The sequence below is a fragment of the Lolium perenne genome, chromosome 4 (assembly GCF_019359855.2).
Source record: "Lolium perenne isolate Kyuss_39 chromosome 4, Kyuss_2.0, whole genome shotgun sequence".
Lineage (NCBI taxonomy): Eukaryota > Viridiplantae > Streptophyta > Magnoliopsida > Poales > Poaceae > Lolium > Lolium perenne.
The window spans coordinates 19871305-19891259 of record NC_067247.2 but is presented as its reverse complement, the minus strand read 5'-3'; the positions used below and the strand labels follow the sequence as shown (position 1 = coordinate 19891259).

Sequence of the window (19955 nt, the reverse complement as noted above, 5' to 3'; positions counted from 1 at the left end):
GTAACTAAAATTTTACTTAACAAAATTTAGACTTAATGATCAAAATTTTACTTAACAAAATTTAGACTTAATGATCAAAATTTTAACTTAAGAAAAATTTTACTTAACAAAATTTAGACTTAATGATCAAAATTTTAACTTAACAAAATTTAGACTTAATGATCAAAATTTTAAATTAAGAAAACATTTACTTAACAAAATTTAGACTTAATGATCAAAATTTTAACTTAACAAAATTTAGACTTAATGATCAAAATTTTAACTTAAGAAAAATTTTACTTAACAAAATTTAGACTTAATGATCAAAATTTTAACTTAACAAAATTTTATTTGGGATCGAGAGGGGGCGGCGAGGGTTATGTGTCCTCGGCACCGCCACCGCCCTCTCGGTCACCGCCACACCGGTCTCTCGGTCACGCGGTCACTGCGTCCCCCTTTCGCCACCGCCACCGGTCTCTCGGTCACGCGGTCACTGCGTCCCCCCTTTCGCCACCACCACCGTTCTCTCGGTCACGCGATCACTGCGTCCCCCCTCTCGCCTCCCTCGTCGCCCTCTCTCTTTATATGTAGAAGAGATATGATAATGCTGGCATATACACAATTAATTTGTTTTTACTACATGTTTTCAGATGACATATGGCGGACGATAGAGCTGACCCGATTCTGGACAACTATGATCCGGACGCTGAAGACCATATGTTCGGCATCATAAAAGGCGATATTCTATATGTGCCGACCGGAGAAGAAGAAGATGATATTTCTTCTTATCTGAACCTTGAGGGTGAAGATGAAGGGCGCCGTCAGCAAGCAGATGATGCCGAAGAAACGTCGATAAACGACGATCTTCAATTGGAAGTAGCAACCACCTCCGGCGCCGAGGTATATATATATATTCATATTGAGCGTCTGGTGATACAAACTAACTGATTTGAATAAATGTGTGTGTACTAACGCGCGCGACTCTCTTTCTTATTTTAGCCCTCGGCCGGATCGTCGAAAAAATCGAGTACGTCGTCAAAGCGTGGCGCAACCAAGACGATGAAACCAAACGAAACATGCACCATCGATGTTGTCGATGAAGAAACCGGCAGGCCGCTGGAGCCCAGCAAGAACGCCACCAAGTTTGTCAGCCAATGCGGAGCCGTTGTTAGAGACAACGTCTCGATCACCGATCCGGGAGTGGAATGAGCCAAAGAAGGCACGTCTTGGTTTCACTTTTGTCGATAAGAGAACAAAAAAAGATTGCTTCAAGAAGCTTATGGAACATTTCGTTCTACCTCCGGAATACCGCAGATACGATGAGGCGGGTAACAAGATTCAGGAAAACAAGGAGAGGTGCAAGCTAGTCAAACAGTTCGCTCTTTCTAAGATGGCCAACGCATTCCGGAAATACAAGCAAAATCTAGCCCATGACTTTGTCAAGCGGGGCAAGACTCCGGATTTCACGGGACAATATGAGAAAGCGCAACATGATTGGCCAGAATTTGTGAAGCAAAAGAAATCGGAGCAGTTCCTTGAAATATCCAAAAAAAATAAGGAGAATGCGGCCAAGAAGGAGTACAATCATATCATGGGGCCAGGAGGGTATCGCTTTTGGCAGCCTAAGTGGGAGAAGATGGAGAACGAGCTGAGGGCGCGAGGAATCCGTCAGTACGGAGGGATGGGACCCAAGGGCCAAAAGCTGGTGGTACGGGCATGGGGGATCGGCGAACCCGGAGACAGGGGAGTGTGTTTATCGGGGCAAAATAATTACACCCACCCAAAAGCTTATTGAGGCAATGAGGGATGCTCAAGAGGGGAGGATCAAGTTCAACGGAGAGAACGACGCACGACAAAAGCCCTCGGGAATCCCGAACACGGAGGACGTGTACGAGGCATGGGGCCCATTCCGTGGAAAGTAGGGTTCCCAGAACGATGACCCGTACGGTTACGAAGCCGTAAGAGAAAGATGGATCGGGATGCGAGATGTTGTGGCGAAGTTGGTAACGGAAATGGATGTGATGAAGAAAGCTGTGAGTGTACTAGTAGCGAAAGAGATGCAGCTCGGGCGCAGCATGAAGATCATCCAATGGATCTCGGAAGCCAGCGGCGGAGAAGAAGCAGCGTGGCTTCCACGGAGGCCTCACCGGCTGGTGCACCGACGATAGAAATTCTTGCACCGGAGCCTCTGGTTGTCTAAATTACTGCACCGGAGCCTCCTCGCTACCCCGTGGACGATATAAAGGAGATGAAAGCATGTCATCTGTATTATCCTATCGGGAACATGTTCATGAAGGTAGCCATCGGCGGTGCTTTGCCACTGGAGCACTCCACCACAACAACCCCATTCAAGATGGCTATGCTCGTGTCACGGTGGAGGAGATAGTCCAAGGGTTTGAGGACCTGGACATTGACATTGCTACACCGAAGGGGTGAAAAGACTTGGAGATGTCAAGCGCCGAGTTCATTCTATGGCAGAAGAAATTTATCAAGTTTCCGGGCGAGGCGCCAACAAGTCCACCCCGTACGGTGGTGGTGGTGGCGATGGCGGTGGCGGTGACGGTGGCGGTGGCGGCGGTGGTGGTGGTGCTTCACCTACACCTCCTTCACGTCGGCCGACGCCGCCCCAATTCACCTCCGGCGGGTAGCGAGACGCCGCCCCCACCGATCCTCGTCCGGCGGGTGATCGGCAGACACCGCCCCCAATCCACCTCGGCGAAGAAGCGAAGCAGTCCTGGGTTATTAACCCGGACCCTTATGTACCTAGAACCACAAAGATACGAGCCATCATGAAGCCTCTCCCCACAAGGCCTTGGGAACGTAGTGCCGAGGAAGTCGACTCACGCGCGGCTGCTGAATATGAGAAATGGAAGGCGGACTGCAAGAAGAAAAGAGAGCCCGAGCCCAAGCAAGTATTTTCTGACAAGGAAAAGAGCTGGGCTAAGTCATTTTTGAACACACCGTCCCAAGCCGCGAAGAATCTGCCTGACGACTATTTACGTGAACTTCGTAGGCAAGTACTCGCGTTCAAGAGGAACCAAGAGTTGGCGGAGAAGAAAGCCTTGGAGGAGGAGGCCGAGAAAAATTAGAAAGGGGAAAGAAGTTGCCCAGCTCGGGGAACAAAGTAAACAATCGATCGCCCCGCTCATAGTGCAAGCCGCCGGTCCGGATGCCCCGATATCATAGCAGCTGCGGCGAGAACATGGATTGAGCGTAACGAGTGCCGAGAGAACAAGCGGCCGACTTAGGTATCACTCTTCGTGCCTTTGTTAGGCCTTGATGAGGCGCCAATGAAGGACGTAGTATTTACATATGTGAAGAATGGCCCTCTCGTCGAGCTGCGCGAGGAAGAGGATCTACCTCGACAAATGAAAGGTCTGCTAAATTGGTACAAGGGTTACATAAAACATAAAAACGCCAAAGACTATATCTATGCGGAAGTTAGACATGAGCATCACTTCAAACATTACTATGTGCAAATTCATCTGTGTGAATTGTTCCAAATTGTTCAATCTGCGCGACCTCGACAAATCTATCATCGATTGCTACGTTACGTAAGTGATTTATTAATTTCTACCCCATCTCGTTCATTGCCTGCACTATATATATATATATATATATATATATATATATATATATATATATATATATATATATATATATATATATTGTCCTAACTATCTTGTTGCATACGCTATTATGCGAGAATGAAGAAGCGGGAAATGCGAATAAGGAACATCCATGATGTTGGGTTCATTGACCCACAAATCGTTAATTCATATGTGTTAGAACACCACCCGCCGACGTGGAGGATGACTGTGGCGGTTTATTAGAAAACAGAAACTCAAAAGTGATATTCTATTTCCTTACCATTTTGGGTGAGTGTTTCTGTCTTGAGCACATTCTCTTTTGTTTACTCCATGCATGGTATGTGGCTAATCGATGAGTTATGCATGACTGTGCATGTATCGTGTCCGCAGGTTCCACTGGATTCTTATGGTAATTCAAGTTCAGACCTCCTCAGTTCTCGTCCACGACTCTCTGAATATGGATCCAGCGCTTTGGGGCGACATGAGAAAAATGATGCAAAAGTAATTATTTTCATTCATTTGCGCTCTATATCGATCGGCCTATTTCGTTCATCATTTCCTAATATCAAGTAACTAATTAATAACTCTCTTGTTCATTTAATTTTCTTTGCCTCGTAGGGTTTGGAGACGGTTCGTAGATACCAAGGTCGGTGAATTCAAAAAAGAGCTACATTTTAAAATGGCAGTGCGGACGACTGGGGATATTCAGCCACCGAGGACCAATCTATGTGGATACTATGTTTGTGAGAGGATCCGGAGATACTGCAATGAGCGGGACCAGCGGTGTGAGAACAACATCCTGAGGAATAACCTCCGGAAGACGCTTAGTCCAGAAGCTCGCTTCCGACCACTTCAAGAGGAACTAGCTGGATGGTTGGCGAGGGAAGTCATCGATCCTAGAGGAGAACACCATTACGATGACGTAGAACTTTTTATGCACTAAATTATGGATGGAAACTTGTTCAAAATTGTATATGGTCATCCGATATTGAATATATATTTGTATATGGTCATCCGATATTGAATATATATTGTATATTCCTCTTGAATTCTTTTTGGTTCTAATTTCAAATTTGTTTGAAATTTTACATTCATATGCATGTATGTAGTACCGTAGAATATGTGAAACTCCTTCAAAATTAAAACCCAAAAGAAATAAAACAATACAAATTAAAAAGAAACCAGATTTAGGGGGAGGGGGCTAAAACCCTAAACCCTGCGGAGGCCTTTAGTCACGGTTGGCCAGAAGAACCGCGACTAAAGGTCCTCCGCCCTGGCGCTCGCCTGCGGCCAACGTGGACGGGCCTTTAGTCGCGGTTCGTAAGGAACCGCGACTAAAGGGGGGGGCCTTTAGTCGCGCTACTTTGGTCGCGGTTGCGCCACCGCGACTAATGGCAGTTGCCAACCGCGACCAAAGCCCCTTTTTCCACCAGTGCTTAGAAAAAGAGCAATAGGGCCGGCTAATCCCTCCACCCTTGCCCCTTATGCACCTCACGTCAGAGCAACTTTGGTGCATGTCAACGGATTTTTGGTACCATGCAGAGCAACTTTGGAACTCGATGGAGCAATTTTGGTGCCCAATATAACAACTTTGAAACTCGACGGAGCAACTTTGGTGCCCGACAGAGCAATTTCGATGCCCAACAAAACAACTTTGGAATCCGTGGGAGCAACTTTGGAGCCCAACTTTGGTGATATACAGAGCAACTTTGAAACCCAATGGAACAACTTTGGTGCATGGTTGCACTATTTTGGTGTCCGAAAGAACAACTTTGGTGCCCACTGGAGCAAATTAGGTGATGATGACGCAACTTTGCTACCGTACGGTGCAACATTGGTGACTAACGGCACAACAATGGTGTCCGACAAAACAACTTTGGTGCCTCACGGCGATACTTTGGTGCATGATAGAACAACATTTGAGTCCATCATCAATCAATCCGGAGTCAGAATATCTACAAATTGTTATGAAAGTTGTGTATATTTGGATGGATTCTAATGCACCTCCCAACGAAGCGTCCAGGAATTCCTCTTGAGTGTCACGCTGGAGTTAATGATCACCTCTCCAAACTTCCGCGTGGGCCGCTTTTGGACCGGCGTTGAAATGTTTGAACAATATCGGCGTGGATGGCGACGCCCACTTCGAAACATCTGTAGGCAATTTCATAACATCTAAATAAATCATAATATCTATACACAACTTCAGAATTTGGTACACATTGTTACTAGGGAAAATTATAACTACTCCAATATACAGACAACAAATTAGCATTTTTTAGCAACTATTAAGTGAATTAGGCAAAAAAATTGCACGATGGGGCAACAACCAAGTCTTTTATGGGTGGGACCCAGATCTATCCTCTTTGTTTCCTTTATCTTCTTCTTCCTCCCGCATGTGCATGTCCTCCCAATTTCTCTCTATCCTCCCGTCAATGCACCCTCTGCCACCGATTCTACCCGCCGTCGGCCTCCTCTACCGCTGCCGTTAACCGGCGAAGCCCCGCCGGTTCCATCTCCCCTGATTCCCCATCGGGGAGACACCGGTCCACGCGCATGTGCTGTTTTCTCCACATGCTGCTCCATGCTATGGCGCGGTCGCGTGGGTAAAGCCGACACCTGGTCGGCGGCCAGGGCGTGCGCTGGAGGGGAAATCTATGGCGGGGGATCCTGTGCCGGAGGGGAGGCCGGCGGTGAGCGCAGGTGCTTAGGGCCTGTCGGCGGGAGGAGGTCGGGTCAAGAGGTCAGGGCTGCGCCTGGTTCGCAGAAGGTTGTGTGAGGGAGACGTCGGGAGAAAGGGTGAGATACCGACAAGAACTTTCCTTTGTTTGTTGAGTTCTCAGATGCATCAACGGGCACGCGGCCGCCCGCTAGGCGCGTCCCAAGTTATGAGTGGTGGGACAATCCGTGTCATTGTAAAGTTAAGATAAGTATACTACTTTTTTTTTGAAACCCATATATTAAGGTCAGTAAGCCGCCTCATTAAAAACCTTCCAGCTTCCTTCGGTACCCTGGAAAGAAAAGAGTTCGTCTGGAACTTGTTGCCTGCGAAACAAAGTATTGTTACATCGTTATGAACAACGTCACATCATTCATTACAAAAGACAAAATAAAACTAAGGGGGTCGCAGTCCCAAAAAGTAGAAATCTTTGTATCAAAGCAAACTCTAGCTAACTCATGAGCGACACTATTTGCCTCACGAAAACAATGCTTCATAGTAATATGGCCAATTCTACTAGCAGTGATGAAGCAGTCTGCTAAGGTAGCAGTGTAGGGACTCCAGATTTGCACTTCTCCATTAAAAGCTTGAACAAGTTCCATGGAATCTAATTCTATAGTCACAGGAGAACACTCAATCCTCTCAACTAGAAGGAGGCCATGTAGCAGTGCAGCAGCATCAGCCGATGTTGCATCACCAAGATTTTGCATCAATAAACTTGATCCCGTAATGGCTTCACCCTTATAATTACAGATAATCGCTCTTGCAGCGCTAGATCCATTCGGAAAATAGCATGCATCAATATTCAGTTTATAGACATTTGGTTGTGGCTTGTTCCAAATCACTTTTCTTTGATTCAACATTTTCATGAGCACCACGGTAATTTAATTTAAGAGCTTGAATAGAGAAAGCAGTTTGGGTCGGATAAGCAATCATTTCTCCGTTCACAAACTTCCTTCTGTGCCACTATATGTACCATGCTCCAACAAAAATTAACTCCTTCGGATCTGTTACATTATTACCGCCTTGCATAAGATTTTGGTTTCTCAAAATTCATTCGAGAACAACTGAACCCGAGCGATCCAATAAAGCTGAATAAAGGTACCCGTAGTTAGTAAATCCTGAATTCTTCCGAACGCACGCCCGCCAAACGGAAGTCTCAAGCGATCACACACGCGACCACACGATGGTGGCGATCCGGGCCCAGGTGCTTTTTTGTCGGGTGGAGCACGTGGCCTACGAACGCGAACCGTTTCACATTTCCCGAACCTCCACTGCCCCCCAAACCTCTGTTCCCCACCGACTGCAGCCAGGCCACGGCGGTGCCCCAAACCTCTGTTCCTCCGCGGCGCCACATCCTGCCCTCACCTCCAACTAAACTACCAGCGCCATACGCGTAGATCGACGCCGCCCGGCCTGAACTGCGTGCCCGCCACCACATCTGGTTAGCTCCACCGCTCGTCGCTCCGGCGGATGTCCCTTGGCCCCATCCTCCGCCCAAGATGGTCTCCGCTACAATCGATCTAGAAGCTCCACGGTCCTGCTGCCAAGGCATGGCCGGCCAAAACGGGCGCCTTTGTCGTCATGTTCCCGGCGGGAACCGCATCGAGGAGGCCCCAAGACAGTCGACTAGACGCTGCTTTGGGATTACCTGAGCGTATGGACATGCCCCTGGACGGCGATGGAGATCCCATAGAGGGCGACATAGATCCATCACTCGGCCCTGTTCTTTCAGTCCGTCGGGCCAATTTGGTCACGGGGAGAGAGGATTGGTCGGGGCTGCGGGAAGGAAACAAGTAGTGTTTACCTTCTATTTTTGCTTGGATCACACTATCGTGTGAGAGAGGGAGTGGAGAAGATATGGATCGACATGATGATTGGACTTAATGATTCAGCTCTTTGTCATATTAGTTGCTTAATTTCACATATCAGTTGCTTAAATCTATTAATTTGTTGCTTTACTCAATTACGTCACTTATTAAAAGTTGCTAAATTATGTTAGTTTGCTGCCTAAACATTGCCCAACAATGTATTTTTCAGCCATTGCAAAAATGCATATTACCTCGACGAATTTGTCTAGTGCTTTTCGAAGTTGCCGATAATCAGAGAGAGAAATGACTTTAGCATTGAGAGAAACACCTTTAGCTACAAACAAGCAACTTATACTCACAAATAGAGATGAGAGAAAATATTTGGTGAAGACCATCAAGAGGGATTTGGCGCGGTGCCAAAGGTCGGGACTCCAGTTCATAGAATTCCCTACCCGTCTTTTGGTACCCTAGAGAGCAACTTCGGACCCTAATAGAGAAACTCTAATGCGTAACAGAGCAATGTTGGTGTCCCGTCAGAGCAACTTTGGTACCTTACGACACAATTTTTGGTACACTACAGAGGAATGCATGAGAGAGCATCTTTGGTGCCCGACGACGCAATTTTTGGTACCCTTCAGAGTAACTTCGAACCCAACTCTAATAAATGGCAGAGCAACTTTGGTGCCTTACGACCCAACTTTGGTGTCGAAAGGGCAATTTGTGTGCCCGCCGACGTGATTTTTGCTGCCCTGCAGAGCAAGTTTGGTGCCTTACGACGTGGCTTTGGTGTCAACGGGCAATTTTGGTCCCAAGGGTATTTTTCTTGCCGACAGCGTGATTCTAGTGAGCGACGATGAACATTTAGCACATGTTACAGTAACTTTGGTGCCCGACAACATAACTATTGTGGCCGAAAGCGCAGCTTTGGTGTCTTACAACGCAATTTTGGTACCTGAGCAACTCTAATGTATGACAGAGCAATGTTGGTGCCCGTGAGAGCAACTTTGGTGTCCAACGATACAATTTTTGGTTCCCTGCAGAGCAACTTCGGACCCTAATAGAGCAACTCTAATGAATGTCAAGCAACGTTGGTGTCCGTTGGCGCAATTTTGGGACGAAAGGGCAATTTGCGTGCCAACGCCATGATTCTATTGAGCGACAATCAACTTTTAGCGGCCATCGAGCACCTTTGATGCCCGGCAACATAACTATGGTAGTTGAAAGCGTAACTTTGGTACCCAAAAAGAAAATAACTTGTGCCCAACAAAGCAATTTGGTGTCGACAACACAACTTTGATACCTGATGGTGCAACTTTAATGCACTTCAGTTGTCGAACGGCTCTACGCCCGTTGGCAGTTATGGAACAAACCCAATGCTAGAGTTTCTAAAAACAAGAGTTTCGCGATTTTGGTTGTTTGCTGGCATAAAGTTGGAGACTAGATCTTGATCTTGGCCAACACAAAACACTTAGGTAACCCGCAAAAAAAAAAAAAACACTTAGGTTACCTTAGTTTTACGCTGCGAGTCATGCAATCGACCCACGAGTTAATTCTTACACGCCCACGTTTGATTTCACCCAGTGGAGTTTTACACTTGTGTGTAAGAATTAACTTGTCGGTTAAGAACATGGAGTTAGTCAGGATGGTCACACCACAAGTGCAAAACTCTATTTCCCCGACAAATGGATCACCAAACCCTAAACATTACATGACTCGCAGCGTAAGAGATCAAGCTCTTGGATGTGTTCTTGGAAGCACCCAGCACGGCCTTGATTTCCCGACCGTCTCCAGAACATCTGGCTGCTCATGACTGATGCACACTTCTGAAGTCCCATGCTTCAGATTGAAAACCCTGAAAGAATTATTGGCGGTCCCAACCAGCGAGTAGACGCAGTCCTGCCGGATCCCACCGTCGCCGGCCACGGGCACGCACGATGCACCAAAGTACATGGGCGCCACGAAGAAGGCGCGGCCGCTGAGCTCGTCGACGAGTTGCCACCGGCTGTCCGTGAAGTCCATCCTCAAGACCCTGACCTCGTCGTACCTCCCGCCGTTTTGGCCTTTTGGGCCAGTATGACCTGGTACAGCTCGTCGCCGGTCCCCACCATGAACACCTCCGCCGTCCCGACGAAGCCGTCGTCCTCTGTCGACTCGGGCTCCCTCGCGACCGACCCGAACACCGGCGCCAACGCCGCCGCCCCGGGCCGGAGGAGCAGCTCCAGGACGCGCGTCTCGGCGGGCACGGGGTTGAAGTAGAACCTGCCCCCGAACGCCGCGATCGGGGCGATGACTCGCTTCTCGACGTAGTACTCGTCTCCCACGGTCCCGATGTCGTACTCGTGCATGGTCCACTCGGAGTCGCCGACGCGGCAGTACCATATGGTGGCGTCGATGGGCTCCACAAGAAGCACGGGGCAGCCCGGCGCCGTGGGCTCGCCTGAGAGCAGGCAGCTGCAGTACGGAATCAGGCGCTGCTCGACCGCGAGATGCGGCAGCTGGATCTTTTGACGGCTCGTGGCATCCAGTAGGTAGGTGGTGGTGGCCTTTGGGTCATGGACTAGCATCCACCCCTGCGGCGTGGGACACAGGTATTTGTTCTTCAGCTCCTCCTCCAGGGCAAGCCAGCCAGCGCCGGCGCCGGCAAGGGGCCTGCCGTCGGCGACGCTGAACAGCGTCGTCGCGGTGGGGGGTTGGTCTTTGGCGCCTACGCCGTGCACCATGGCGAGGCACGGCAGCGGGGGCGACATCTCCATCTCCATTTGCTCTGGATCGTCGCCGGGATCGAAAACTACGAACTTCAGAGAATAGGATCTCCTCGTGATATAGGAGTAGGTCGGGAGAATCAACTCGAGGTCACAGTTGGAATCGGAATCGAACGTGGGGATTGAAACTTAAGGCTTCCCTTTTTGAGGAAGGTTCTTCCTAGGAGCGATCCTATGAAACGCATTTTGGCAAACCGTCATATGCAATATAGGAGTAGCTCTCAATGTCACCTATGCCGCTCTGATTGTGAGAGTTTAAGACATGCATTCTTTTTGTATCCACGTGTAGAAGAAATCCTGAAATCACTGTTGAGAACTCTGGACCTTTTTTGAGGGTGAAAATCTAAGTTAATATCTTCTGCCGGACAACCATAACGCTTGTACATTATTAAGCGTCGATTTTGGAGAATCAATTTTTTTTGTCTAGACGTTATCTTTGGTGGTGGTTGGAAAGATGTTGTTGTGTGTTTTTTATCACCATGAGAAAGTTTTTCTCCCTTTTTATTTTATTTTTAGGCTGTATGCATCATTGATGTCTTCAGACACTTTTTAGTGTAGAGGTTGGATGTAATTGATATATTCGCGATACTAATATATATTCTTGACGGATAGTTCAATTAGTAATAAAATCGATCGGGCACATGCATAGCACCTACGGTTCTTATATTGCCTTTTTAATTCTACACCAGTCTAGAGTGGAGATTTGGTGCACGTGGATACTAGCTAGTGATCTTATTCTTTTAAAAATTTCGAAAATCATAGTTCCGAGTTTCAAATTATCTTTATTTTTTTCCTAATATAGGTAAATGATGTATCGATCCCACAACATGGAAAATATCAATTGGAAATACTTTTTGTTTTGAGCAACGCAAATGAAAAATAGTTTAGATCTTAGTACTCCTCCCGATCCATATTACTTGACACTAATATAGATGTATCCAGATACATTTTAATTGTAGATACATCTATTTTAGTGGTAAGTAATATATGGATCGGAGGGAGTAGCACATTTTCCAATCTCAAAACTGTTGCCCTTTATTTTCAAAATTTTGAAAATCACATTTTTGTGCAGCCTAAAGTACTAAGAATTTCACATTAAGATTTTGCATGTCTATAGATTCCATCATTGGCTACATCAAGGATTTTTTATCAGAATTTTTTAAATCTTAAAAATATAATTTCTGAATTTTTAAAAATAAAGAGCTACATGTAGCTCGGCCTTCATTTGTCTACTCTCGTTGAGTCACCATCTATTAAGCCATGGTACTGGACCCGTACATGATTTCATGGCTAGTACGTGAGGTAGTTCTGTTGGAGTTATGTGGCTAGGACAAGGCACACATGCATGGCTAGTACTCGTGTATGGTTGGGCAATGATCTGGGTAGGTGAAATGCACATGGTTCTCAGCCGTGCTCATAATCATCTCGTAATTGGGTAGGCAGGCAGGCAAAGCACAGCACGCAGCAATTATTCTATAAATAGAGCTGACGATCGAGCAAGGAAACTCCGTCAGAAACAGCCCGCCTTCGCTGCTAGCGAGCCAGAGAAGAAAAACACACACGCTCACACTGAAGAAGACATGGAGAACAAAGTTGTTAGCAGGGTCGTGATCACTGGTGTGCTCATGCTATGTCTCGGGCTGCTGCACCACGCTCAGGCCTTAGGTTGCAGCCCTTCTCAGCTGCAGTGCATTGAGGTGTGCGACGACGAGGACATCCCGCACGAGCAGTGTGTGAAAGAATGTGGCTGCAGCGAGCTGAACCTGCTGTTTCACTCCAAGCCAGCTGGTAGGAAAAAAGAACATCCCGTGGATATTAGTCAGTTCAGTTCATCGCTTTTAATACATTGTGGTGACGATGAATAACATGCTCTTCGAATCTAGGTCTCGGACTGCAGCGCGCTCAGGTCGGTGGCTGTAGCCCTTCTCAGATACAGTGCGTTGAGGTATGCGACGACGAGGGTACCCCGCATGAAACTTGTGTGAAGGAATGTGGCTGCAGCGAGGTGAACCTCCTTCACTCCAAGGCAGCTGGTAGGAAAACTTCATCCCGTACATCCATTCGTCTAATTCACTTCATCGCTTCAATTCATGGCGGGGCGTTGCCATTAATTCTCTTTCATGTTTTGGCAGGCCAACGTCGCTGCAGGCTGGGTTGCTCGTCCAAGTGCAACCACGCAAACAAACGTGCGTAAGATCGATGCCATCTTCTGTTGCTCCTTTTCAAACGTTTTGCGAGCTTGTCAAACTCACTCGATGTTAATTCGCTGCTAATACCGCCGTCTTTTCTTTGATCGTATGCAGTTGATATCAGCGCAGGCGTGAAGGAACAGTGTAAGGATGTGTGCGACAGTCTCTGCGCAAAGGGCATCGATATAGCTGCTACCGCTGCTTAAGAAAGCCACAGCATGCATCTCTCGCTCTGGAGCTCCAAGGAGGAAATGTTGTTTGTGAACATCTGAATTAAATAAACGGACATCATGCATGTCCAAACCATTGTGCCCTCTTAAATAAGTCACATATCCGTTCTAAATAATTGCGATGAGGATGATGATGCACTTCTCCTTATCTAGTGTGTGATGTTGTATTTTGGCTTTATATGCATGAAAAGTTCAGTATCTATATTGTGAGTAAATCATGTCAGAGGCCTATGCCTATCAACTGGTCCAAGGCCTGATCTCTTGTATGACCAAGAACAATTCCATTGTACCGCAAAACGTGTTTACGTGGCTCACCTAATCTAAGGACTAACGAACATATACATGAATTTTATTTTTCGGACAAAGAAAGATATAGTTTCGTTGCTCCACCACTATATCAAAAAATCTCTTGAAAACCTGTACTAGCTAACTGATGTGAGATTTGTACTAGATCTCAGCACTTGTGAAGCTCAGCCTGCTGTGTGGTATCCACGTGGAAAGAAAGCAACAATTTCTGGTGCCAAACATTAATTCTAAGTACAAGAGTTTCGTTCTTGAATTCTACATTTTCAAGATTTCTTTATCCACCGAGCTATCTGTGGCTCTACGAATGAAGGCGCATAGTCTACCTGCCATGCTAATTTTTTCCTAACTTGTATTATCAGATGGCCATCAGTTATAAAATTTACATATGTATTTCTTATTAGACTCCTAAAAGTAGTACTTCATGGATGAGTTCTACTTTTCTTGGTTATTAATTACATACAAGGTACACATGAACAAAGTGACAAAAATTTTGGATTCTAGAGTTAAGTGTCTAAATAAAAGAAAATTGTCAAAAACTCTCAACATAAAACAAAGTTTGAAACTTGTTTTTACCTAGCTCATATTTAGCAACGGCCGCTATTTTCAACAGGCTAAATTTATTAGAGATGGCACCTAATTTACGGACATTTGAGGGGTTGTACTCTAAGTCGGCTTTTATTTTGTTTAGGGTAAACCGGGTCTAGGGGCGTCTCTAATCGTTGGTTTTGTACCAGTGCACTAGTAATCTCGCACTCACAATATGGGTCTCGACAAATATAAATTCACTAAATGTACATTACTAATAAAATGCCCGGGAATATCAATATATTTGTCAATGTCATACCTTAAATTCCATCATATGATTCTAACATGAACTTTTACATATGTTGCCAAAAAAATTACACAAAACATTATACATTGAAAGTTCACAAAAAAATACAGATAAGTTGTGTATTTTTTTTAATGGGAACAAATAAGTCGTATGGCTAGAATTTTCATGAAATTTCATAATTCCAGATTTTTGAAAACCCACATAACAATTATGATTACTCAATATTTTATTTTGGAATTAAAGTGAATCCCATATTGGTGTATGAATAGAAGGTAAAGATATGTGATCAGGCAAGAATGTAAACTGAATGGTTTTTGTACATGATACATACGCCATCATTCCCGGAACATAAGTCATATTAGTTTTGTTTTGAAATCAAACTTTCTCAAACTCAGTTAAGTTCCCCCAACGAAGCCGTACATGTATGAGCTTCATCGGGCGGAGGCAAAACTTGAGGGTGCCAATACTCTGCGGCATCATCCCCTCCACTGAATGTTGCCGCTGTAGACAGGAACTTATCACGCCAGGTCTAATGCCCGACGATTGAATCCAAACTCTACTTGTGGACGCTCATTCAGGGAAGAACACCAATCTGGGGCGGGCTGAAGAATCTTTATTCTATCGCTGCCAATTCCCATGTTGGTGCTTAGGATTGGCAGGAGCGATACCCCCTTAGGCGCTCAAGTATTATGTGTTAATATAGCAGTGGAAAAGCCCCACTAGTTGCGTACATTGAGGAGTACACATAGAGGATTGGAATACTATTCCATATCCGATAGGGAAAAAGAGGTACAACACTACATCGCTAACCCCCCCCCCCCCCCCCCCCCCTAATCACAACCGTGTGAAAGGCTGAGATTACACCTGAAGTAATGAAGATCCTTGACTGCCAAAGTTTTTGTAAAACCGTGTACAACTTGATCGAAGTTCGCTGGAAACTCTTTCATGAACAAAATATTAGTCAATCTCTATGTGTTTAGTCCTAGCATGGAAGACATGCATGATTAGCTGATAAAAAAGTAGCACCCAAATTTTCACACCAAAGACAAGACTTTTGTTGTAGTTGAAATATCAAGTTCATCATGTAGAGCTTCAACCCATATGAGCTCAGTTGTAGCATTGACCAAAGCTTTATATTCGGCTTCAATACTAGATCTAGACGCTGTAGTTTGTTTACTTGCACTCCATGAAATAAGATTTGATACAAAAAAAAATATAGCAAAACCTCCAGCTGATCTCCTATCATCAAGAAACCCAGCCTACTCTGCATTTGAGAAAGCACTGAGAAGGGTAGATAAGGATTTTTGAAAAGTAAGTCCAACCTTCAGAGTACCGTGAATACAACGCAAAATTATTCTTACAGTTGTCCAATGAGCAGTGTTATGCCCATGCAAATATTTACAAACTTTGTTGAATGAAAAAAGATATGTGAGGCCCCGTGTGAGTCAAATATTGGAGAGGATCAACGATTTTCATATATTGTGTGCTATCATCACCCACACCTCTTTCATCAAATGACAAGTTGTCTTTTAACTGATGGCTCTTCTCTTGGCTCTGATACCATGTGGGTGTTTAGGGTCGGCAGAAGTGACACCATGTTAGGGGCTCAGGTACGTGTTTATATAGTAGTGGAAAAGCCCCACCGGCAACATACATTGAGGGGTATACGTAGAGGATTGGAGTACTACTCCATATCCGAAAAGTACAAGAAAAGGAAAAGGAGAAACAACCCTATATCACTAACAACCGCTACACCATAGATGAAGAACTCAAAGAACATACGGGGATGTGTCACCCAATCCGAGGTTCCCCCATCCTCCAGCTGGAGTAGACGAAGACCCTACACTATGCGAAGACCCTATGGAGGGCATGTGAACCGGCGGCTGTGGACAAGGGTAGGAGTAGAATGCCTAGTACAGACGAGGATCACAGGAAAATGTTTGAGTTCTTTAATGGTTTGGTTTTTTATAATAAGAAAATTGTAACCGTTACACCACTTCGCTTATTGAACGAAAACGCAATTTCAAAATTCATCAATTGCCTGAAACAAATAATATTTGTATTGGTTGCTTCTTTGGAGCTGCCATTTGAGAAAATCGGTGATTTAGAAAATCCATTTGAGTATTTGGAAAATAATAAAGGAATGGCTCAACCATTTGAGAAAATCCATTTGGGTATTTTGAAACGAATAAAGGGCCCAACCATTTAAGAAAATCAATGAGAAAATCCATGTTGAGTATTTGGATATTTGGAGATTATTAAATGCAAGACCTGACCATTTGAGGAGACCATTAACTGGGACAATCAATTTTATTATTTGGCAAGGTCAATGTAGGAACCAATTGATTTAATATTATAAAACTGTAATTTTATGGTAAACTGGGAATCAAATTATTTACTTCTGACCAAAGATAGCCAAAAAAAATAGTGCAAATTAATGCAATGGCCACACAAGTGAAAGATTTCCTCTAGCAACTCCTATATATCGGCCCCAAGCGGCAGCAGATGTTTTGCAAACCCACAGGCACAAATATATTATCATCGTCTAGGCATAAAACAAGTTAGAATGGAGGTCAAGCTGGTAGTGACCCTTGTGGCGTGGATGCTATTCTGCATTAGCAAGAAAGGTAGTATCAAATCATTTTGCAGTATATCTATTTGTTTGTAGTATTTTAACACATCAAATCTATCACCAGAGTAATTACATTAACATTCACTTTATGAGTGCGGAAAGTGCATTTCGCTCTATGTACACAAACAATGATGCCATGAACTGTCTTAATTTTTCTCTGTTTTACGTACACAGGCAATGCAGAGTGCGGCTTGAAAGATCTGAGCGTCACCCAAACCTCCGTGCCGGGGCAGACAGGACGGTACTTGGTGACAGTGCAGAACAAGTGCATCTGCACGCAGACCCAAGTGAAACTGGCGTGCTCGGGGTTCAACTCCACCATCCCCGTCGACCCGGCCGGTGCCATCACGGCCGACGGAGACAACGCGCTCTGCACCCTCAACGGTGGCAGCCCGGTTACGATGGACCACGCGCTCAAGTTCTACTACGTGTGGAGCACCGAGTTCAGCTTCGCACCCGTGGACTCACACATCTCGTGCTCTGTGGCATGATTTCAGTAATTAGATCTATAGCTATTCATTGTAGCCAAAAGAAAACATTGTTTCAGTAATAACGTAAGTTGGAGTTTGGTTGGAACCCGCGGAATGTTTGTGCTTGGGGTGCAACTTTTTCGTCGGGGTATTATCGCAGCATTGTACTAGCACAATTACTTCTCGCTGAATATTTAGCTAATGTATGCCGCTAGCGAAACTATGCTGTTTTTAGTTCTTAGTTAAATAGCATCAAAGATTCTCAATTTTAATGCATCAGGGAAGGAATAATATTTTCTGAACGAATTGTTGCATCATCAAACCACCATTATTACTCGTAGAAAATTGGTAGTGCACACAAACTCTAAGGCAACAAAACATTGAGAATCCCCGAATCAGCTGGACATCAAGGTCATCTGGAAGCCCGAAAGCAACCTGTTTTCAAGGTCCCCATCCACCACCTCAGGCACTACCATGGTAGAGAGCTCGGGGTCGCCCGCAACCTGACCACTTCTTCCAAGGTCTCCCTCCACCACCTCGTCGACGCCTATGTGTGGGTATGCACCTGTCGTCCTACAACAAACCTCGGTACCACCCCGCTTCTCCAACTCCCTTGGGACAGGGAGATAGGCAAGTCCATGGCAACGTGGTCCTCCTGACGTCCCTTGGCCTCAACGCCACATCGGTGGTCGGCATATCACCAATACTAACTTCATGCAGGACATGAGCAATGGCGGCCAAGGGGCTCAACAAGATGGGCTCAATATCGACGATAAGTCATTTTTTGTGGATGAGGTAACCAAACAAGCGGATGCTCAAATGAAATGGCAAAGCAAAAGGAGTGGAGCATACACGGAGCTTGAGGACAAGATGATATGCACATCATAGATGATAATTGGACAAGATCCAATTTGCGGTGCCGAGCAAAAGGATGATCATATTGGAAGAGAGTCCATGACTTCTTCCACGATCATAGACACTTTGGGACCGAGCGCTTTGAAAGTGATCGCAGCAAGATGTCCATTCAAAAGAGGTGGCCATTTATCCAAGCGGAATGCAACAAACTTTGTGGAACGTACGATCATATGAACGACTGGCCAGTAGAGTTGGCGTCAAGGACATGGTAATCTCCGCCCATTCTCCATAGATCAATTTAGCTTTTTATATAATTCCACCTTACTGGTTCTTAAGTTTATTTGAAGGCATGACAAAGTTTGGATTATTTCAAGGTTCCACATGGGGGTAAACATTTTAACTTGACGAATTGTTGGAAGGACCTCAAATAATGTCTCAAGTTTCAAGAGGGCTATGGGGACTACAATAAGGAATTGATTGGAAGCAAGAAAGCCAAGTAATCAAGGGTGACAGATCTCGATACACCACCTAGCTCAAGCATGGGCTACTGTGTGGTTGTCCAAGAGGCTGCAAGGTAACCAAGCAAGACATGAAGTGTGGTGTTACAACAATTCAATTGCAACATACATTAAATGGATTGTATGCTAACAAGGAGGTGTTAAACGAGAACATGAAAGAAAGGAAACACTGCAAGGAGGAATAAATGTAAAACTACTATGATGTATAAAAAAAGGAAGCTCGACACTGATGAGACCAATGCCCTGTCAGAGCCTGATGTCTACGCACGCTTCTTTTCCTGTAGACAGTGTTGGGCCTCCAAGAGTAGAGGTTTGTAGAACAACAGCAAGTTTCCCTTATGTGGATCACCCAAGGTTTATCGAACTCAGGGAGGAAGAGGTCAAAGATATCCCTCTCAAGCAACCCTGCGATCACAATGCAAGAAGTCTCTTGTATCCCCAACACACCCAATACACTTGTCAGATGTATAGGTGCACTAGTTCGGCGAAAAGATAGTGAAATGCAAGTGGTATGAATGAATATGAGCAGTAGTAACGGCACCAGAAAATAGCTTGCTGGCATGCAGTTGATGGTAGTAATATTGCAGGAAGTAAAGATGCAGTAAAACAGTAAATAAGCGATGATTGCAGTATTTGGAAACAAGGCCTAGGGATCATACTTTCACTAGTGGACACTCTCAATATTGATCACATAATAAAACCACTCTACACTCTCTTGTTGGATGCTGAACACCATTAATTGTGTAGGGCTACAAGAGCACCTCAATGCCAGAGTTAACAAGCTCCACAACATTCGATGTTCATATTTAAATAACCTTAGAGTGCATGATATACCAACGCAATTATACCGAGTACTAACATAGCATGCACACTGTCACCATCAAGCTATGAAAGGAGGAATAGATCACATCAATACTATTATAGTAATAGTTAACTTCATAATCTACAAGAGATCACAATCATAAACTACGCCAAGTACTACATGATGCACACACTGTCACCATTACATCATGGAGGAGGAATAGAGTACTTTAATAACATCACTAGAGTAGCACATAGATTAAT

The 19955-nt window shown here is 45.1% G+C and overlaps 2 protein-coding genes across 2 annotated transcripts; both read left to right on the top strand.

Moving 5' to 3' along the window:
• Positions 1 to 12377: 12377 nt before the first annotated feature.
• Positions 12378 to 13492, top strand: LOC127323684 (uncharacterized). Its single transcript, XM_051351790.2, has 4 exons — positions 12378 to 12646; positions 12742 to 12891; positions 12991 to 13044; positions 13162 to 13492. The coding sequence occupies exons 1-4, from the start codon at positions 12439 to 12441 to the stop codon at positions 13251 to 13253; spliced, it is 504 nt and encodes a 167-aa protein (XP_051207750.1). The 5' UTR covers positions 12378 to 12438; the 3' UTR covers positions 13254 to 13492.
• A 3454-nt stretch (positions 13493 to 16946) lies between these two features.
• LOC127323711 (uncharacterized) lies at positions 16947 to 17737 on the top strand. Its single transcript, XM_051351834.1, has 2 exons — positions 16947 to 17042; positions 17222 to 17737. The coding sequence occupies exons 1-2, from the start codon at positions 16982 to 16984 to the stop codon at positions 17536 to 17538; spliced, it is 378 nt and encodes a 125-aa protein (XP_051207794.1). The 5' UTR covers positions 16947 to 16981; the 3' UTR covers positions 17539 to 17737.
• Positions 17738 to 19955: the final 2218 nt, after the last annotated feature.